The sequence below is a fragment of the Castanea sativa genome, chromosome 6, assembly GCF_040712315.1.
Source record: "Castanea sativa cultivar Marrone di Chiusa Pesio chromosome 6, ASM4071231v1".
NCBI classification, from domain to species: domain Eukaryota; kingdom Viridiplantae; phylum Streptophyta; class Magnoliopsida; order Fagales; family Fagaceae; genus Castanea; species Castanea sativa.
Window position 1 is genome coordinate 41,534,890 of NC_134018.1, and position 22,796 is coordinate 41,557,685.

Genomic DNA, 22,796 nt, shown 5'->3' on the forward strand with positions numbered 1-22,796 from the left:
ACAATAATGTAAATAGTTAGGCACCTACTTCTGCAGGGTTAGCATTGTGATTGCAGTTGCCTAGTGATAACTCTTCCTTCCAACTAGCTAGAAAAACTACTCATCCATGCGTAGCAATGATAAGACTAAAAAGTACTTTCCCGAACTAAAATATGGCTCAGGAGAGCATTAAAACAAGAAAATTGATATCTACAGACAATTAAAGATAATAAATTGAGCATGATTATCGCAGAAAGGAATGTCATTGAAACTATTTGGTTAACGTTAATCGTACACAGCAATGTGGATGTGGAGGGTAGGATTTTTGAGCAAAACAAAATTGATTGGTAACTGAAGCTAATTTTATTTCATCCAAGGAATTCTGGGGCTTCCTCTAGTCATTGGAATACTTGTTGCGGGTTCTAATCTTCTTAGGAATACGGGTGTTTATCTTCAGGAGTTCATTAAATGACATCTTAATTTCTTCACGTCTGATTGTTTTAGGGGCTTCAGCATGAACATCTGAGCTCCTTCCTCTAAGCACCTGATCAGAAAAGTGCAAATCTTTTAAAAATGATATATGAGTGAAAAGAAGAGAAACAGAAGAGAACATGCATCATTTGCAAATACTTGTTAATACGAGTTGGGACGTTCTCAGATGACACAATAACCACTGGAACCTCTTTCATGACTGATGATTCCTGCTTGAAAAGAAACAGAGATATGGTCAACATTATTGTCACTGAAATAAGCTCTTTCCATTAGGCATACTAATTATTGCTTGTTGCAATACCTTAATTCTTTTAAGTAGCTCATAGCCTGTCATTCCTGGCATACAATAATCTGTAATTATCAAATTTACTTTTGATACCTGCAAGATAATCATAATATTAAATACCTTTTAGCATTCAGAAGACAATTTATGAATGCATTGGTCATTGATTCATCTCAACTGAAGATGTTCCCATATTTATTCTCTTTGAAAGGGAAAAATTCTGGATAATGTCCAATAGTTAAACGGACTAAAAAATTCAGAATTATCTCTCTTTTTAGAGTAACTTACTCTGCCCTCCAAGGTGTTACTTTGATCGTCTCCTAAGCCCAAAAATTCCAATGCCCTTCTCCCATTTTCCGCAGTAGTCACTGCAGCCACATAAATTATAAGTACTCTGAAAACCGAAGTACCGAACAAAAACTCTTTTTCCTTTTTGAGCAAGTAACATAATTAGTAGCATATCAAAGAATAAAATGCTTTTTTTATGAATTACTCATATGTAAAAGCATTCACCATCCCACTCTTCATGTCCTCTTTTTAGTCAAATTGTAGCTAGTCACACACAAAATTGCTTTTAAATTCGACTAGCTACAACTCTTCCATTTGCTCCAAAAACTGTGTTATCTTTTCCAAGGACAATGCAACAGCAATATTGAATTTAATTGGGGTATAGAAGGAGGGTTAAGTTACATCACCCTAAGCAACTGTGACCCTTGTGGGAAAAATTTTTATAAAAAAAGCCTTAAAAAAACCAAGAGACTATTGCATCCCAAACCAGGAAGAAAGAATGTATATTACCTTTGCAAGAGGAGTTTATGAGTAGTTGTTCAATGAGTTTGCGATCAATGAGACTATCATCCACAGCTAAAACATGGGGTTGCTCCACATTTTCCATCACTCCCTTTGTTGAAGAAGAAGCAGCACTAGCAGCATCCATATGTTCCTGCAGATCCCTACCCCAATTATAAGTCCCTCTCAGAAAACTTTAATAATAATGAAGATGTTCTTCTAGTTATATAGCCGCGATCAAGAGTAATAGTCACAGAACAGTTGCAATAAAAGACACTGCAAACAAATTAATGATGGAAAGACCAAAAAGGTAGATGCTTCTCTGACAAAACTATAATAAAGAGAGATTGCATACATAAACAAACTCACAAGACATGTATGAACGTAATGTGGTCGTTTATATAGAGTTAATGCATAAGAAAATTATGGTGGTTGGTGAGCGAGGAATTTTAGAAAAGAGAGAGAGAATCACACGCTATCACAGAGATCATATCAGTCACAGATATTTCGTGATCTTTATTGGATTTCTCTCTCTTTTTTTCTTTTTTCTTTTTTTCTTTTTTTTGATTTGCTTTTCTTCTTTAAACCATAACTCTCTCTCTACGAGTATCTACATTCGCATCTTTCAACGATATCCTCACTCTCTAGTGAATCTAGTTATTGAATCTGTGTGTACCAGACTACCAGCTACACATTTCAAGACAGTTCCAAGAGTTTAGATAACGAATCAATGTTCTCTTTTGTCTTTTACGTGTACACAAATAAGAGTGTATATAATATGTACAATTCAATATTTAAAAAATGGTTCTATTATGAAGCAATTTTCCCATTCAATGCACATGTAGAAACAAGAGTCAAGAAGTGTTACATCATTTGTCTCAACTCTCAGCAACAAAAAAGTGTTACATCGATCATTTTTTTTTTCTCTCTCGTGAAATTTCATACAGTAATATTTTAAAGGGGTAATTACACTAAACCTACCCGTAATTTGGGCGAAAATCACTTTGTCTACCCGTGGTTTAAAAAGTGTCACTTAACCCACCTGAGGTATGTTCCGTTTGTTTTTTGTAACCCACATCTGTTAAGATCAGGGGTAAATAGGTATTTTTGCTCAAATTTTATGCCTATCTCCTCCCAAAACAAAAAATAGCACAAAAATACAAGAGAAATAAGATCAAAAGGGAGGGTTTTCATGAAGAACATACCCAAAAAAAAAAAAAACACCTACAGCCCCTCACGGCATCTCTATCTCTCTATTTTCTTCCTCTCTTCCCTCTCTTTGACCCACAACCCTCACGGCACCACCACCATCACCACCACTCACTGCTATGTCAAACCAACCCAGCCACCAACTCACAACCAACGCATGGCAAAACACCAACTGTGCATCTTAGCTCGATCCAGCTACCACGAAACCTAGACAAAATCCAGCCACACCACCATTGACCCACAATCCACCACAAAACCAACCAAAATCCACTACCACAAACCCACTACCACAGCCAAAATCCACCACCATAAACCCACTACCACAGCCAAAATCCACCACCATCAAACCCACAAACCATTAAACTTAAAACCCACATTGAACACAACGAAACCCACGGCTTGGGTTGGTGAGAGTGAGGAACTGAAGAGAGAATCAGCTCACCTGGCCAAACTCATCCTTAAAACCCACGACCACGTTTTTGCAAGCAGATCAAACCTTCTCTCAGCTCATTACCTCTCCTTCAATTGCTCAGGTGCCAAGCCAGGAAGATCTGCATCACTGAGTTGCTCAGCTCAAAACGGGTCAGCTTGTTCCAACTCGTCAGAGACTAGGAGATGAATCGGTTGCTGGGCTCCACGTCAGCTCAGTCTGAGTCCGAACTCAACCTGGGTAAGATGTTTTTCGCTTTGGCAAACGATGTGCTGTGTCGCGTGGCGTTTGGGAAGAGGTTTAAGGAGGAGAGTGGGGAGGACGAAGGGCAAAAGCGTCATTTGGTTGGGGTTTTGACCAAGACACAGGCCTTGTTTGCTGGGTTTTGTTTGGGTGACTTTTTCCTGGGTTGGGACTAGGTTGGCTCATTAAATGGGTACACGAAAAGGTTGAGCAAGAACTTGGAGGATTTATGAGCTGTTTGTGAAGAAATTATAGAGGAACATGTAAAGGAACAAGGTGTGAGAAGTGGTAGAGAGGATTTTGTTGACGTTTTGCTTCGAGTACAACAATGCGAGGAGAGAGACATAGAATTTTCACAAAACCCTCCTTTTTATCTTATTTCTCTTGCATTTTTGTGCTATTTTTTGTTTTGGGAGGAGAGAGACATAAAATTTGAGCAAAAATACCTATTTACCCCTGATTTTAACAGAGGTGGGTTACGGAAAACAAACGGACCATACTTCAGGTGGGTTAAGTGACACTTTTCAAACCACGGGTAGGCAAAGTGATTTTCGCCCAAACCACAGGTGGGTTTAGTGTAATTACCCATATTTTAAATATTGCATTTTGTAAAAGTGTTTTTGCAGAATGTTAAAAAAAATTCCTTGAAGCTTTAATTAGTTTAGTATTAGTTGGAACAAAATATATATAATACATATTACACACAAAATTAATTTAGTTCAAAGTTTTAAAAGCATTTAAAAATTTGGAACTAAAAGAACAATTATATATTTTATATTATTTCTTTGGATATATTTCAATTTAGTATCACATTTATGTTATCTAAGATAACATAAATATCGAATTAAGTAATTAAATTTATAAGATATTATATCTTTGGATATTATAAGTTCATAAAATATTATAATAAGACAACTAATTAAGTTTTTTTTTTCCAAATTGTGGTTGTATTTTCAAGAAAAATAAAACGCAAGTGATTGAAAGAGATGATGTTTAATATATTCCTTCATTCACTTATTACCAAAAAATAAAAGATAGCAAAGTATTTTCTCATATGTCTATAATTTAAAATAGTTTTATTTCTTGTTTGTGGAAAAACTAACATACATATGATGTTAAGGACTTAATAGATCAAAGAAAAAACTCAAGATTATAATACATATAATATTTTAAAAAAATTATATTAAATATAAATAGTTAAACATGGAAAAAATATTGATATATATAATTTTATTGTCATATTTAATAACACACATTGGCAAAATAAACAATTGTATTGCCTATAAATTATCAAACAAAATTAATTTTTTTGTATCTTTAATTGTAAAAATATTTTTTTATAATATGGTTTATACGCTAGGCATAAATATAAATATTTTAAAAAAAATAAATTTCTTAAAAAAACACATGTATGTATAATATAGAATATAGAAAATATATCCAATATTCTCATGTGGTTTCCCATCAAAATACAAATTCCCCTTGAGATTTTGACTTTTGAGTATAATAATTAACTCACATGTGGTATTATTTTATGTGTAGGTCATTAATTGTGCAACACTTAACTTTGAAATTTTGATTGTAACACAAAACACTTATATAATGTTGTTTTATGTGAAAATATAACTTTAAATATGGATATGTATCATCACATCAACAACTCATCGTTTATTTTAATAAATATTAAAAAAAAATTTACATAATAAAACAGTACCACATAAATGTTACACTCAAAATTTAGAGCACTTTGTGTTTTAACAAAAAAGAAGGTTTTTTTTTTTTTTTGTGTAGTTTTTCCCATGATGCACATATTTTATTGACTATGAGTAATATGACGTGAAGTCTTGAAGTTCAAGAGGGGAAAAATTACTACATGTTGAAGTGTTTTATGTAAAAGTACTTATGTCGGTCTTAATAGTAAACCACCATCCATCTTCTTTTTCTTTTTCTGTTTCTTCTTTCCTAATTGTTAATTTCAAATCAAGTAGGGGATGAGAGACATGTAACTCAACTATTAGTTTTTTTTTTTTGTTAAACAGGTGCATATATTAAACAACAAACAAAAAACTACAAACTGGCCACAAAGACCAGAGTGTTGGCAACATGCCTATAATAATACAGCCCATTCATATCAGCATCAAGCAAAACATTTAAATCTTCAAAGGGTGATGTATCAAACATAACAAAATTTTCCAACATGGAACAGCCCCTCTTAGCCAAAAGGTCAACGCATCTATTCGCCTCTCTAAATACGTGCCCCACTCGAATATGCTTGAACCTTGCCATGAGAGACCTGAAATCACACATCAGAGTAGCATAACTTCTATTAGGATAATTTGCACTATTAAGTATCTCCCCAATCACCTTGGCATCAAGCTCTACTTCTAACTGATGTATTCCCAATTGGATGGTCAACATCAAACCATCACGTAAAGCCCACCATTCAGCCATGACACTAGTTGTGTGTCCTATTGGTCTTGAAAATCCCTTAACCCAACCTCCATGACAGTCCCTAATAACTCCTCCACCCCCGCCCTTGCCTGGATTTTCACAAGTCGCTCCATCCGTGTTAAGTTTATGCCACCTACCTAGCAGTTTAGTCTACCTAATAGGGATAGCAACTCGAGAAGAGACTTGGTGGCTTGTACTCACACAGTAAAAATATTCCCTTGCTTGAGCAATGCAGGCTTTGTCCAACCTAGAATTAAGAGTGGTGTTTTCAAACACCACTTTATTTCTATTCTTCCATAGGCACCAAACCACAAATAAAAACAACATGCTCCAAGGGATCAATGTATTGTACCTAACAGTGCTTAGACAATTTGTTTTAAGCCAAGTCTAAAAATTTTCATTGAAGGAATTTATGTGTGAAGCACGTACCCCCAACATATACCACAAGTCACGAGCAACTTCACAATCTCAAAGAAGATGGACAATGGTTTCTTCATGCCGATTACACAATGGACAAGTTTTACCACAATTGATGCCCCTAACTGCCAGCACACTTTTCATAGGAATACTACCATGGACACACAGCCAAAGGAAGCTTATAATTTTTGGCAACCCATCTAGCTTCCAAAGCCATTGCCCTTGAAACTGGTTTTCAGCCATGTCATCTTCATTAGCTAGCTGATAGGCCGAATTTGTGGAGAATTCCCCATCTTTGGAGTACTTCCACATGATAGAATCTGTCCTATTTCCAAACAGCTGAATTGGAATAGCTTTAATTCTGTTTTTAATTAAATCCAGCAGCTCAAAGGAAAGTATTTCCCATCTTCATTCGTGATCATGATATAGGTCAGTCACTGTCAATTCTTGATCTTCTTGCCTTAAGGGCCTTTAAATCATGCCTCGAAGAAAATTTCCATTAATCCAGTTATCCAGCCAAGCCTTTATCCAGTGGCCATTACCCATTCCCCAACAGATCTCTTTCATAAATATGGGAAACCTAAAGCTAATAGCTCTCCAATTAGGTGATGAAGGAAGTTTTTCCGGGTTCCTCGACCTCATTCTCGATGAGGAGCAATATTTCTTTAGTAACACCTTAGCCTATGGAGCATTTTGTTCATGGTACATCCTCCAATTTGATTTTGAGAGTAACGCTATGTTTTTTTTTCTAGCTGCTTGAATCCCCAAACCCCTTTCTTCCTTGGATCTCACAATTTTACTCCAACTCACCATGTGCATCCTCTTTTTTTCACTTGTGGAGCCCCATAGAAAATCCCGATTGACCTTATCTAGTTTTTCACATATATGGACTGGTAGGGCCACCCCTTGCATCACATAATTAGGGATTGCTGACATTACAAACTTAATTAACACCGTCCAACCAGCAAAGGAGAGGTATTTAGTCTTCCACCCCACTAATTTGCTCATGACCTTCTCCACTATAAATTTGTATGGGTTCCTCGCAACCCATCTATGCCTTAGTGGGAAGCCAAGGTACTTCCCAATATCATGAGTCTCCCAGATGCCCAAGTTATCACAGACTTCTTCCTCCAATCTTTCATTGACATTTGGAGAAAAGTATATGCGGGACTTCTCCGAGCTAATTTTTTGCCCAGATTTGACACAAAATTTCTCAAGCACTTCCAATATTGCTTCACAGGCCACGGAGTCAACCTTGCTTAATAAAATGATACCATCCGCAAAAAGAAGGTGAGAGACACCCAAATTTTCCTTAGAGGCTTCAAAGGGGCCCAAGAGCCCTCCACACATTTCTGCTTAATAAGGTGACCTAAATACTCCATGCACAAAATAAAAATGTACGGGGATAAGGGGTCTCCCTGCTTAGTGCCCCTTGTTGGCTCAAAAGGCTCTAAAGTATTTTCTTGTGGTTAGCAACTTATCTTCATTTATCATCCAATAAATAATAAATAAAGGAAGAAGTGAGAACAAATCTATACCAAATCTGAGAGAGAGACTAACATCAAATCAGATAATGACATAAAATAAGAAAGAAAAGATTTGTGAGAAAACAACCTTAAATCTTTGATTGCGATTCAAATGAGAAATACAGTTATTGATATGATTTTATAAATCCATGCATTAAGCAGATCGAACTTTGGCGCGTATGCTCACCTTGGCTCTTGGCTGTGTGCAACGTTACCAAGATCAAAGACTCTCATTGAAGTCTCATATGACTCAATCTTTTCACACAACTGTCACCAAGTTATTCTATATATAGGAGTAAAATGCTGCTATTTTGATTCGGACAATGTTTTTATTTTGGGAGAGGCTTAAGTCCAGTGTATTTTGTAGGTTCAGTACATCTTATACACTGGACCTAATGAAATGGTGCCACATGGCAATATCTGAACACATAACACCTTATCAGGTCCAATGCACATGACACTAAACCCAAGTCAAATACATTTATACACTCACTATGTGCAAATACAATCGGTCCAAAATAACTAAAAACGTGGTTTTAAGTTATTCTCACTTCTATTACTTGCATAGCAAATCAAACTTAGGTTTGGATGGGATTTTTTTTAATTTTTATTTCCAAAAAGAATATCATTTTTAAGTTATATTGATATGTTTACACAATAAACCAAATATCTTATGAAAGTAAATTCATACACCACACTCTCGTTCCATAGGATTTTTTGGGTGTCTCATCACGCATAGAAATGTGAAGGGTTTGGCAACAAGCAAAAGGTTTTCTATCATAGATTCATAGTTGCAAGGGTTCCAAACCTTGACTAATTCATCAAAACATAGCATAAATGTATTAAATAACTAAAACCCGACAAAAATAAATGGAACTTTTTTTTGTAGTAGCCTAATTCCAATGATTAGTCACTACTCACTTAGATCAGTTAACCCAAAAGGAAAAATAAATAAAGAAGTTTTTTCCAAATACCTATAGCCTTGAATTTGTAACACTCCCACTCCCCTAAAAAGTCTCTAGGCACGATAGTCATTGTCTCGTTGATGTTAAACTTTTTGTAATAATTAGAAAGCTAAATCGCAGGTCAACTCTAGCTCAACAGCTCCTCCCCATTAGATGCATGTGTAACTTACCAATCAAAAAATAATCAGAAAGCAAATTATCCAGCCTCTGCAAACAGCCACAACTGTTATTGGGAGTACGGTTCTTGATAAATGAGGCCGGTTTGAGGGAGAGATTAAATAACAGGAGAAAGCAAGCTATCTCACTGGAATTTTACCAAAATAACGGAAGTTTGATATTCAGAATAGATTAATATAAGAAAGGGCTATAGAAAAAGCTCCCCCTCATTTGCTTAACTTTCTGTATCATCAGATCCTAATTGAATTGAGCTCAGTATAATCAGGTTCAAACTGAATGCAATAGCATGTGAAACCATTTGAAATGACTGTAAGAGCAACAAGACACTTTAAGCAATCAAAAACCATGCCTGCATTAATGTCTTCTTATCAAGTAGAGCTTTGATGCTCAAATCTAAAAAGTGAGTTACACTGTTCTTAGAAGCCAATATACCGTCTTCATTACTTTATGCTTGCCTTGGGAATGGATGATGTACATGGTCCACCAGAAGTCATAAATGGGATTCCCTTGAAAGTGGCCACACCCTTGTCATCAGTGAAAAGATGCTGCAGCGATGAAACACAATTATTTCTCCAAATTCAGAAGCATTTATTTACAGAGCATAAAGAAGGCAATTATTAGGGTAGAGGTGATGACCATAACATGGATGTGTGTGTGTGTGTGTGTGTGTTTAGATATAATTAAGAGGGCGTTTGGATAGCAAAACTTGCGTCCACGTTCAGCTTTTTTTCTTTTTTCTTTTTTTTTCCACGCGCATCTGTCACTGTTCATTGGCCATGAACAGTGATTTTAGGCCAATGAACAGTATTTTTTGGGATGAACAGTAATTTTTACACATTAAAAAATTATTTTTGTACAGTATTTTCAGTTTTCAGTTTTCAGCAATAAGTTCTATCCAAACAGACCCTATATAGTAACAATAATAGGGAAGGGAGATTTGAACTCTAGACGTCAAATACCAAGAGGTGCCCGTTGAGCTAAAAACTAATATGTCCAGATAACAATTGATAGCTGTAATATCACTGATTCATAATTCACAAAACAGACCACAAATATCTGGTGGCTTGCTGATAGTTTCTCTATGAAAAAGGGAGTATGGTTGGTAGGATATAACCCAAAACCTAAGCCATTCATTCAACAAAGGACCAGATTTTAGTCACCCTTAACCACTCATCTAATAAGCCGCTATACGGTTTACCTTCTGTGTATTAAATTTAAGATGTGGAAGGCGATTGAATAATCTGGGTAACAGATAGATATCCACTTAAGGCTACTGCATAGAAAAGAAGATGCAAAACATACACATACCGGTGTTATCTTTTCCAACTGTTTCTTTTTTGGGTTAAGGACATCTTCTGGCTTTCCGTCAATCCTAGACAAAAACACCAAATGTGTGTGAGATACACATTATATACACGAAAAATGTAAGATAAACCTGCCACACTTCATTCTATGCATGCCACAATGATTGCAAACTTTGACCAACTATATAATGGGAAATATGAGATTACTTCAACCATAAGAAAGTGAGGCTGAAGAGGATCGATCCCGACTAACTCTAACAGTCCTTTTAGAAGGAGGAAATAAATGGAATAAAAAATCTTTAAGGGATATTTCATTCCACTCCATTAGCTCCTATGCATTTCTCCCAAGAACAAAAATGGGAGGAACACTCATTCCTTTAATAAAATGGAGGTAAAATATTGATTTTATCCTTATTTTAAAAAAGACAAGAGGTGAAGGGTATACTAGTGGAATTATATATTTGTTTCCTTTTCATTACTTCTTTTTATATACTCCCAAACACATTAGGAAAAATACAACATTTTCCATTTCATTCATTTATGATCTATCCCATTCTTTTATAAACTCCCAAACATAGTGTAAAATACAGTCAGAAACAGAAAGCAAACTAACAATGTAAAATACAGTCAGAAACAGAAAGCAAGCTAACAGTGAAATAGCAAAACTAATCAACTAGATCACAAGCTGTGACCATTTGATTCTCTGTCAAGGCTTCAAACCCGTCTTCCTAGGAATCAATTTGTTGACAATACTCACAAAACTGCTGTTAGGCTAGATTATCCAGGAGATAAATGTATGTTAATAGCTCAACGTGATTTCTGCAAGCTTACCCAGAGAATGAAATGCGCTCCCCAATTTTGGCCCCTTCAGGAGGGAGCAAAGGCTCTACAATTGTATGATCTTCATTAGAAGCACATAGCACCTGTAAAAGTTGGATTTACATGTATGGACATCAACATCAGTCCACTAGAATTGCAGTCTTCAAAAGGGGTAACTTAGACTAATGAAATAATTATTTTCTTAAACCACAAGTTACTCATGCACGTGATGGTGAACCCACGACCTCAATATAAGAACGGAGGAAGTGTCATATATATAAGCCAAAACAGCCACTAGCAAAGTGATTCAATACCACAACCTTCAATCTTTTTTCTTTCTCTTTTTTTTTCCTTTTGATAAGCCAAAATAGATTAGTGCAAAATTCTATGCTTCTTTGTATTCATGTATACTTATTGAGGATTAAGGGAAAACAAGTAACTACATATATCAGTATATCCTTTGTAGATCGACCATGGGTGAAATCTCAAAAATTATGGTAACCCTCTAGCAACACACACAGATCATTTTATTTTATTTTTACCTTATTCTAGGCTAGTTAAGAATATCCAAAGAGAAAAATTTGAACTAAAAAAAATTAAAAATCTTTGCAGAACATAGTGCTTCATTAATGAAGCCATTCAAGAAAAACATGAGCAGAATTTGATAAAAATGCCAAGGACGAGTACCAGTCCTTCTGACATCACATCTCGTAGCTTTCCAGGTTTCACATTTGTAATCAATACGACACGCCGGTTCTGTACAGTACATGCAAAAACATGAAAGAACCAACAGTAAGAAATGTTCAGGTTTCAATAATCCAATATGAATCGCCTGTATTAAAGAGAGAGAGAGAGAGAGAGAGAGAAGAAAGAAGAGAGAAGAAGAAGAATCTTAAACAAATCCAACAATTTAGAAGCTAAAACAGAGCACAGGCAACCTAAATTCATCAAATTGATTTTATCTTATTAAATCATGTAGTAATTATTACCTTTAAATCATCTGGATTACAAAACTTGGCCAAACCACTAACCACCTGACGTGGTTTAGCATCTCCAACATCTATCTCCTCGACAAGCAAACTGCATCATGAATTCAAAGGGAATGCTAATGAATGAGTAGTATCCTACAGTTATATTGCATTTCAGACAGTAAAACCTCAAAAAACTACAATGGGGTGCAAGAAATTCAGTTGTCATCTAATGAATAAAAAAGGCTCTTGAAGAGAAAGATAGAAGAGCTTGTTGCCACACCTGTCAGCAGATGGATGTTTCCATGCCTTGTGAATAAGACCAACCTGTATATTAAGGAAACTGACACTAATATCTTTGTCTTTCTCAACTGCTGCTGTTTCAGATGACTTTTTCTTTTCCTGTGTAGCTTCTTTATCTTGTATGGCCTTTTTCTTAAAATTCCAAATAAACAGTGTCATTATGCAAGTATTGTACAAAGATGGAAACCAAACAAAAAACAAAAACACAAGCAATCAATGGAATTCTCTCTAAATCTAACCCCACCAACCTACACCGAGACACATACACATGGGACCCTACAAAATTAGCGTTTGTTACAAACATAGCAAGGTCAATTTGGATGCTTTTGATAATGATTTGCATGGACTAATCCGGACATAAGATAGATGGTAATCCCCAATAAATTATAGAGATACAAGATCTTTACAAGAACGTGTGAATGTCTAAAACAATAAGGGAAGTGCCACTGAGGTTGATTATCCTGACAGCTAGCTTTATCATGGTCAGAATCTAATGTAAATATTCCATGGTGGCCTAATCTTTGACTTAACGGCATGAATTTTCTACATGTTAAAGTATCACATTCCCTGATTCTCACTAAAACACAAGGCTGCACCCCAACAAACGCCTCTGCTGACCTGGCTGCTAAAGGAAGAGCTGTAAGACAAGTGCCAACTACTGGTTGTATGTTCTGAATATGCAACTAGTTTTTGTCTTCCTTGTTGGGTTTCTATATTTTTTGTATTTTCATTTTTGAAAAATTACTGCTTTTCCGTAGAAGGTAATTTAGTCATTTACAATAATGAACCCAGACAGAGATCCCAGCCATTAATAACTTATATGGTGGTATAACCTGAAAGAATTAGAAGAATATTGTTAGATTAAATGATTAAATTCACCATTTTCTAAGAATTTATGCTTTTGGGAAAACTAGTAATTTAACAAATATAAAACAACAATTTCTCTGATTAAATTCAAATTTCATTTTTTTTTTTTTTGTGTATTACAACAAGCGCAGGAGAGGTATTGAACCTAGATTCGCAATGCTACCAAACCACAAGGCTCTTGGCCAATAGCAAACCATTATACTTCTATAAGAATTTATCTAGCACTCCCTGTCAATAGTTTTCAAGGCTAGGTATAAGCTTTCAGTAATATCCAATCAATAGTTTTCTTGTTTCATGAAAGTCTAATACTTCTTAATTATATGAATTTTAAAGAACTTGTCTCCAAGTATTTATGCTTTTTTTTTCTATATTTAAGAGAATAATCTCTGAGTCTTTATGTGCATTGATATTGAATTAAACTTCATGTTTGTTTGAAAAGTAATAATATTCAAAACTTGAACTTATCAAAATAATAATAATAATAATAATAATAACAATAATAATAAAAACTTGATTTGCCTACCTACGCTTGAAATGCACTTACAGTTACAGCTCCCACTCAGTTAAAGATATTAGATCCCCATCGATAAATCCAAGACTTGTCAAATTTCCTCTGATTCATTTTATAGAACATAACATAATCACTTAACAAAGATGTTTATAATGGAAGGACTTCTAAAATTCAACACAATCATAAGCTCTTTTTATAAGTTTTGGTCCCAAGGGGATGAGGAAGGACCACATAAAACTCTACATAATCCCAAACTTATATTTCTAAAGACAAAAGGTAAGGACCCATAAACAGAACTTACCCCAAAAATAAAACAATAATGCAAGAAAAGAGAAAAAATTGGGGTGGGGAAGAAGGATCACAACTTTAACAGGGCTTACCCCAGCATCGCTTTTCTTTGGATTCATAGCTGCCTCCGACTTATCTGCACTTTTGGTACTTTGCGATGTCTTTTTTGCATCTGGATCTACTTCCACCCTCACTGTATTTGTTGCTCCCTGCATTCGAAGAGTTAGTGGAACCCATATATTTCATTTGCTTCAACCCATATACTCAATCAGTAATATACAGGCTAACAACCAAACACACAAGTAAACTGAAAAAAGTACTCACCTGTGGCTCAAATTTAGCCTTTTCAAGCAATATCTTCTCAAATAATTCCCCGAAGTCCTCCTTGTTCTGTTAAAATGTGTTGCAATAATTTTTGAGCAATGGCTAATAATATGCACACAGTAAAAATACAACAATATGCAACCAAGACCGCATAAAAGGTCAGGGACCAATGGATGGAGCAGGGTTTTGATGCACGTATAATTCTAAGGTTAGCTATGGAATCTACTTTCATTTGTCCCCATGTTCTGAATCTTCAGTTTTCTTTCTTTTATCTTTGAATCACAAATATGGCCCACGGCATTTTATTGCTCGTTGAAAAGATGTACCTAGGTTTTCAAATGCATACCCAGAACTCAAATAAGTTAGACTCAGCCTAAACATTTCCTTAGGGCAGCAGATAGTACATTATGACTCTCCTGACTTCATCAATAACTTTTGACACTCCCAATCATTAATGTAATGAAAAAATGTATCACGCATCAAATTGTTGCAAACAGCTAAAACACATGACAGCTAATTGAAACAGACCCAAGCTATACCCTAAATGGATACATAGACAAGCCAATGTCTAACTAAGGAGTTAATGTCTGCATCTTATGAGAAAAATTGGAAACTACACATTTTTCATGAAAATACTAAAAACATTAATGAATAAAATAACAGAACTAATCAGGATATGGCCCTACCTGGATGTAATCCACCCATCTCAACACATGAGGTAATTTTTCCTTTTCTGCATTTGGAAGGCCAATCTAGAAATAAGAACCACAGTAAAAAGTCAATAAAATTTCTATACTGTAATACTAATGGCCTTTGAGGTAAATGGCACCTCCAACCCCCAATTGGAATGTGATGAATGATGATTGGCATCATAATAGAACTACATGATTAAAACCTTTTAAAAGAAAAGGGCAATCTTATTCTTGAGTCACTCACCATTTTAAAAGGGTTTCATTCTCAAGGAAGTTATAAATCATTTAATTTTCCATTTCACAGTTATAACAAATATATAATTTTTGGTTTCTTATTTGCTTAAAGTAAGGTAGAAACTGGCCCACCAGTTGTTATCGTGAAAACAAAATTTCCTCATGAGATACATAAAATACAAATATCAATTTAAAAAGGAATGAATAAAATTTAAATAAGTGTACATTCACATATATAATGGATTTGAATGAAAATTTCGGGACTAAATGAACTGTTATATGTGTTAACTTATTTCTTTTTATATATACAAATTAAATATCATACATTATGTTACTTATCAAAAAAATTATATATATAATACTTAAGTTATCTACTTATCTTACTATAATTCCATATGATACTGATTTTTAATAGTTTTATATAATGACACACCTTGGAAAAATAAACAATTGTATTACTGATAAAACATAAAGTTTAGTCAATCATAATTCAGTTCAGAAAATAGACAAATACAATAATTGTGAAGGTTCATTTGAAGCAAAAAGATTATATTTCATTTGATTCACCCCTACAGAAAATAAAAGAAGAGATTTTTTTTTAGTTCTATTCTTTCTACTAGTTGGTTTGCCAACGAGGTGAGAAAAGGATTAAAAAAAAAGTGTAAGGAAACAATGTCAAACTTTTCTTCTCATGCCCAACAGCTATAAAACTTTTTTTTCTCCTCTTCATATTCTCTCCATTTTTTCTTTTATAAAATGACAAAAAATAAAACTTTAAAGTTCTTTTCATTTTCCTTCTTTTTTTCTCACTTCATTTTCTTTTGTAGAATGAGAAACAAATGGAATGTCAAATTCCATACCAACAAAGGATGTAGTACTGCAAACACAATAACATCAGCTTCCGAGGGTTTTAATCCAATGCCCAAAAGTACAGACTTTTGAGCCAAGTCGTCATTTAATCCACTGAGAACTCCAGAGCATGACTTAGAATCTAAAGGAAAACTCTCTGCAAAGGTTATCCACTTCATCACCTACAACCACAACTTGAGTTCTTAAGATAAAAAATATACACAAATTTTAGCAATAAGAAATCCAGCAAAATCAACACCAGCACACTAATAGGGGTCTATACATAAACACTTCATTAAGTATCTTTTTTTCATTCTATTATAAAAGATTTCCATAATTTATGAAGTCACTTACAGAAGCAATCTATACATGCACCTAAGAATTCAATATGACAGAGTCTAGTAACATTATTCAAGGTGGCAAACTAAGTATCAACTTTACCTCATCATTGTCATTCAAAGGGGCCCCAGATGACTTCAATAGGTTCAAGCACAAGCTCTTGATATCATTTTCCTTGACATCATCCGACAAAATTTTCTGCATAAATCAATTTTAAACTAGGATAACTTGATATCAATTTCCCAGAACTGTGAATATTATGAGCCAGTACAAATATCAAATTTTGAGAATGTTTATTCATGTATGAGAACATCTTTTTCTCCAAATTACACACATAATGTCAATTGCATTTCATCAATTGATAGTACATATAAAAAGTTCAGTGAAATGACATGCAACATGAGGTCATGATAAGAAATTATATAAGTCAAAATCTCCCACAAATTATCACCCAATATTAACAACTACTTATCCACTCAAATCCAAATGACCCAAATCTTAAAATTCCAATATACAAACTCATGCTCTAATGTTCAAGTTTTTGAAAGAAAACCCACCAAGCCACACCCCCCCAAAAAAAATAACCCAGAAAGAAAAATGCAAACTTTATACTAGAAAACAAAATTTGTGCATTGAAAAAGCTTGGCGTAAAGAAATGGAATAAGTGAAGGTGGTGCTTACAGGATCTAAGGAGAGGTGTTTACAAAGAGAAAACACTATCTTTTGATTTCTATCGAGATTGAAGCATCCATTCGCGGCCATCTTCTTCTATCTTTCCTTTCGATTTTCTCACAAGTCTTTCTGTTGTGTTTAATTTTCCTAGCAAAATTCTCACAGAGGAACACTCGGACAGTAAGAAATTTGATAGGGTTTTTGCGTGTATGGGTTTTATGGGGTTGGCATATTGTAGCCCATTTAATATTTTGAACCATAATGGGCTTGGAATATAACGGCCCCCCTATGGGACTTAGCACAAAAATGATTATGGTTTCGTTTTGCCATGCTCATTGAGTCATGTTGACTTGGTGGGTTCTCTAATTAGAGCTCTATACTATACCCTATATCTACCACAACAAATCCCTTTTTTATTTCAAAAATTACTCAAATTTTTTTTTAGGTACACTACACACATTCATTGGGTGCTGAAGTAATAGCTTTATCCTTTAATTTTAACATTTTTTAGCTTATAAAAATCAACGAGGAAAAGTGTTAGTTACAGAATAGGTAAATTACAGTTGACATCCATGAGGTTTTGACTAATACTAAACAAATCTAAAATATTTAAAAAATAACCAATTTGATCCTTAGATCATATGCTCTTAGAAATGAAATTGTTGTATTTAGCATGTGATTCACTGAGCAAATCTATTAGTTTTGAAATACTCTCATATAAAAACTCTCTTTTTTTCTTTTTTTTTCTTAGAAATTTTCTCTCACTAGTCCTCTTTCAGCTCTCTCTTTTCTTCCCTAAACCATCTACACAAACTATTTGTGCCATCACCTAAAGCTATAATCCCATCATACTATGACCACACTGCTACCACTACCTAAGATAACCACACTCAGACCCACATAAACACATGCATTCGTCCTATACAACTGATGCTCATTAGTGGTGGTGGTGCCAATGAGACCACTTTGGCTAGCTTCTTCGCAATCACAATCATAATTGATATATTAGCCTTCTTTCACAACCTCAGCCTTGGGATTACACTGCCAATACCTCCAAGCGCCACTCCAAATTGCCAAATTAGCTTTAACAACAAATCTTTAGTTTGGATCATATTTTAGCGTGACGCCATTTATACGGAAGAGGGAAAATAAGAGGGTGTAAAGAAAGCATGAAAATGTTTTAATTAGTTGAAAATTAACTACAATACAAGCCAAAATTAGCTTGGAATTGTAGCTCATCAGCGTTTTGGCTAGCATAGATCGGTAGTACTAGTACCAGGGTTTAGTCCAAGTCCCAAAACCAACCTTCTGCCAAATCAAATACTAGATCTTTACACTATAGCATTATTATTTGCTTTCGTAATTAGTGTACATGTTATGAAAGATTGGTTCCTAGTTTTCTATGCCACATATGATATGACCAATATTTTCATATTAAAAAATATCCTTGAGTGCGACAAGTGAAAGTACAATATCTATATATGATATATCATAAACATGCGCCAGCGAATAAATCTTATGGATATAATTAACTTTTTGTTGCAATTTTTCAAATTTAAAATGGCAAATTTTAAAAAGTGGATGATATAACTACTATTAGCGGGATTTATGTGAAAATAATTGTACAACCAGTAATCTTAAAAATGGTAGAGCAAGTTGTGGAAGAAATGATGTCCATATATAACAAAAGTGATACTGCATGCAGCACTATTTGAATGAGGTGAATGGAATCTGAGTTCAAATTCTGTGAGTTGAAAATTCAAAATTGTTACGCTCTCCCTGACCATGCCAAGTACAACTGTACAAGTGCGAAATTTGGATGATCTTTCTTTTGTCAATTACTTTTACTTGGCGAGAAATTCTTGTTACCGTGCATACTGTTTAGTCTGTAGTGCTCGAGCGGCATGCATAAAAATAAATAACTGAGGTAAAAAACCACAAACGACAAGCTAAAAGCAAAGAATAGCAGTGTCGTTTTACTGTCTGGATTTATTCACCTCGGGAGTAGGAACTTAGAGAAAAATATTGTAAGAAAATTACATTAATTAGTACTATAAAATTATAAATCAGAGTGTTGGAATTCGAACCAAAGTTTACAAAGTTTTTGTTGTTGCTTTTGGCGGTAAACGTTTCTCTTTGTTTTTTGCCAAGAGCGGTAAACGTCTCCCAAGTCTCGATTTTATATTTTAAGAGTGATGATGAACGAAAATTCATTAGTTGTCACGTGGTCCTCATTTTATTCAAAACAACACATGTACAATAACAGACAAGGCCAACAAAGGATACCGGTGTGGTGCCGGCTAAAAACCCTCCGAAGGTAAAGTTAGAGTCTGTTTACAACCCTAGAATGTCAGAGTCGAGTTAATTATGCGTACCTTGTTTTGTGAGGGTTTTGGAGTATATATAGTAGCATTGGGCCAAAATTCACGCCTTGGTCAGGAAGTTCTTTCCTTCTAGGAGAGTAACTCGTGGAATTTCGTATTTCTTAGAGTTCTTTTCCTTATAGGAATTTTCTAGACTAAGGCCAAGCGTGTAGCGCAAGAACTTTCCTCATATGCACGTACATGGTGGACAAAACAAGCTATGGATGAAGGTTGGGTTACCCCTTCAACTTTTACTTCCTAAGGTCGTCAGCCTACGCGCGTATCCGGTAAGGTCGTCAGCCTACGCATGTCTCTGGTAAGGTCATCAGCTTAGCTTTGACTCCGTCATCTTTTCTTCCTTCAGCCTAACGCCGTCAGGCATGAGGTGTAGCCACAGATGTCAAAAGGAGACGTTTTATTGACCAGAGCTGACAGGCTTGCTACTCCCGTCAGTCTTCTTAAGGTATTTGGCAACTCGTAAAATCACCCTCATCATCTGCCCCCTCCTCCATGACCCCGTCAGCTGTAGCTGACAGGTTATGGAGTGGACGTTATTGGGGGAGCCATTCTTGCGTGGTAATTCGTGCCATTTTCATTAAATGCTGGGACACATGGCTTGGACTGATTGGCCCCGTGTCTGGACGAGCGTGTCGCTTCGTCTTTCGTGCCCCCTTTCGCCTATATATATTTCATTTTTCCACTTGTTCCCAACTTTTCACACCCTGTTGACTTCGAGAGAAAGAGAATGTCACTGCTGATCTTTTCACTCCGTCAACCAGATTGCCGTCAGCTTCTTCAGACCGTCCTTTTACTCGTAAGTACTCTTCACTTTACCTTTTTATTTTTCTAGTAATGCCCTTTAGTGAAGTCGTCTGCCTAGGATCTTAGAATAAAAACCTATCGTTTGTAGGTAGTCAGATGTCTAGGGAGACGACGAGTGATCAATCGTCGATCCGCGACGGAGCGGGTTACGACGAAGTCTTCCAATCAGGCCGTGAGCCCGCGAAGGGCCTATCCTGGTCGTCAGAAAGGGAAACATCAACTCCTTCTGACGGGGAAGTAGGGATTTTTAGAGAAAGTGAGGTGAGCGAGGACGGTGGAGAAGAGAGGGTAGATGATGGAGACCAGAGGATCAATGAAAAAGGAAGTACCAGTGACAGGGGTGAGAGTGACGGTGACGAGGAAACCTTAGAGAGTACCTCGGGAGCTTCTGGTGATGATCGTCCCTTCATCCTACCCCCAGAATGGTCCGTCAACAAGTTCCTTCCGACGATGTCGGAAAATGTTTTCAAAAGTTTGCGTTCCCGTTACCAAATACCAGACGACATCCTCATCCGCCTTCTCGAAGAAGGTGAGAGGTGTTATTCGAGATGAACCGCGGATGTCGGCATGTATGATGCCATGTTCGCTGCCGGATTAAGGCTACCACTGACGGCGTTGCATCGTCAGCTGGCTAATTTTCTGGGGATATCCGTCAGCCAGATTGCCCCTAACGCCTGGCGAACCTTTATTGGTGCCGAGATCCTGTGGGGTCGTTTAAGTGGTGGGAACCGTCAGTTAACCCTGGACGAGTTCTTTTGATACTACCGCCCTCAGCATATCTCCTCGTCAAAGGGGGTGTATCATTTTGCAGTGAGGGAGAAAGAGTTAAAATTGGTGTCAGACATGCCCGATTCCAATAGGAAGTGGAAGAGCAGATATTTCTTTGTAGAGGGGACGAACTGGGTATGCCGTCAGGAGGAATGAGAGTCCATGCCTAATGGTTTTGACAACACCTGGGCATATGTTAGAAATTCAAGTTAGTCCCGTCGACTTTCTTGCTTCGTCTACCTATCCGGTCCTCTAACCCGTCCTCTTTTATTGCAGCTAACAATCGTCCGCGCATTACCGCGGAACAAGAGGATTTTATTCGTCGAGTGACAGCCATCCCCTTGGACGAGCGAAAGTGTTGGGACTTAATCATGCTAGATACTCTATACTTGTATTGCGGCGGTCCCGAGCCGACGGAGGAAGCTTACAAACTAAACGCTTATTCTCGTCGGCGTGAGCATCTTTCAATTTCTTTCGTCTGCATCCTAACGCTGTCTTTTTCTAACTTTTATCTTTCGCAGAAATGGAGTCAGCTAGGCAAAGAGTACGAGCTGCCGCTGCTACTAAGAAGAAGGAACAAGAGAAGGCTAGGGGTGAGTTGACCCCGCCGTTTGCCCCAAAGCCTGCCGGGAGGACAAGAGCCAAGAGGAAACCTGACGGCAAGGATGACCGTCCCGGGAAAAAGGTTGTCATGACTCCTGGGGACAAGTCTTCAAAGAGGCCGTCACCTCCCAGGTCCATCCATGGGGCAGGTAAGGGGCCGATGACCTCGTCAGGCCCCATCACCCAAGGATCCGTACGCCGCCTGTTAACCCACAAAGACTATGTTGTGGAGGTGACGGAATCCATCTTAAAGGATGAAGAGATGGACCCTTGTGCTGAGCAGGCCACTGAAGAGATAGGGGCGTCAAGCCTTTTCGATCTTACTAGGGTATGCCTCTCTCTTTACTTTGGTGCCCAATCAATCTTAACATTCTGACGTTGTTTTATCTTTTTCTATGTAGGCTATGGTTCGCATGAAGGCTTTGTCAGATAGGTGCTCTGCTAAGGAGGGGGTGATTGCCCGTCTTCATAAGAGCACCAAGTATCTGGCTGACGGTCAAGCGCAATACAATGATGCAAACCGTATCTTGGGTGCAAAGCTGAAAGATTTAAAGGAAAAACTGGCGGAGGAAAGCCGTCGACGGGAGCTGGAAGAAGAAGCCAAGCTGACGGCGGAAAAGTAGCTAAAGTCCATCCTAGTCCAGGTGGAAACGGCAAGGAGCGACACGGTGACGGAGTTTAAGGACTCGTCATCCTTCATAGACGCTTGTGCCGCCTACTATGGTGACGGGTTTAAGGACTGCTTGAAACAAGTGAAATCCGTTCATCCTGACTTGGATTTATCTAAGATTTCTATGGATGAGTCCATCCCGTCAACCCTTGCAGGCGACGCCATCAATGAAGAAGGTGACGATGATAATTAGAGGAATAACAGCGTCGTTCTTGCTCAGCCAGCCGCGGACCAGTTTGTTACTTTGGCTCCAGCAAATCCTCATGGTGATGATCCAAATGCCGTCAGCCCTTCTATTCCTTGCGCCCAGCCCTTTATTTCTAAAGATGACGGAAGGTCCCGAGATCCCCCTACTTCATGAATCTCAGCATCCCCCCCCCCTTTTTTTTAAGGGTGTAGACGACTTTTAACGCTTGACGCCCATTTCTCTGGGCTTTTG

General features: G+C 36.7%; 3 protein-coding genes across 4 annotated transcripts; all 3 read right to left on the minus strand.

Moving 5' to 3' along the window:
* Nucleotides 1–225: 225 nt before the first annotated feature.
* LOC142637961 (two-component response regulator ARR17) lies at nt 226–3,749 on the minus strand. 2 transcript variants are annotated; one of them, XM_075811949.1, is made up of 6 exons: nt 3,195–3,749; nt 1,553–1,697; nt 1,043–1,122; nt 773–850; nt 610–680; nt 226–523 (listed from the first exon to the last, which is right to left on the minus strand). In XM_075811949.1, the coding sequence occupies exons 2-6, from the start codon at nt 1,689–1,691 to the stop codon at nt 433–435; spliced, it is 459 nt and encodes a 152-aa protein (XP_075668064.1). In that variant the 5' UTR covers nt 1,692–1,697; nt 3,195–3,749; the 3' UTR covers nt 226–432. The 2 variants fall into 2 exon arrangements, with proteins under 2 accessions (XP_075668064.1, XP_075668063.1); XM_075811948.1 differs by lacking the exon at nt 3,195–3,749 and having other exon boundaries at nt 1,553–1,893.
* A 1,743-nt stretch (nt 3,750–5,492) lies between these two features.
* Nucleotides 5,493–7,643, minus strand: LOC142639980 (uncharacterized). Its single transcript, XM_075814100.1, has 3 exons — nt 7,104–7,643; nt 6,401–6,632; nt 5,493–5,965 (listed from the first exon to the last, which is right to left on the minus strand). Exons 1-3 carry the CDS (start codon nt 7,641–7,643, stop codon nt 5,493–5,495), a joined length of 1,245 nt encoding a protein of 414 aa, XP_075670215.1.
* Nucleotides 7,644–9,094: 1,451 nt separating this feature from the next.
* Nucleotides 9,095–17,376, minus strand: LOC142640648 (tRNA-aminoacylation cofactor arc1). The gene is made up of 12 exons (XM_075814830.1): nt 17,141–17,376; nt 16,562–16,657; nt 16,132–16,302; nt 15,032–15,097; nt 14,346–14,411; nt 14,114–14,230; nt 12,336–12,487; nt 12,074–12,164; nt 11,772–11,840; nt 11,097–11,188; nt 10,270–10,333; nt 9,095–9,506 (listed from the first exon to the last, which is right to left on the minus strand). Exons 1-12 carry the CDS (start codon nt 17,219–17,221, stop codon nt 9,402–9,404), a joined length of 1,170 nt encoding a protein of 389 aa, XP_075670945.1. The 5' UTR covers nt 17,222–17,376; the 3' UTR covers nt 9,095–9,401.
* Nucleotides 17,377–22,796: the final 5,420 nt, after the last annotated feature.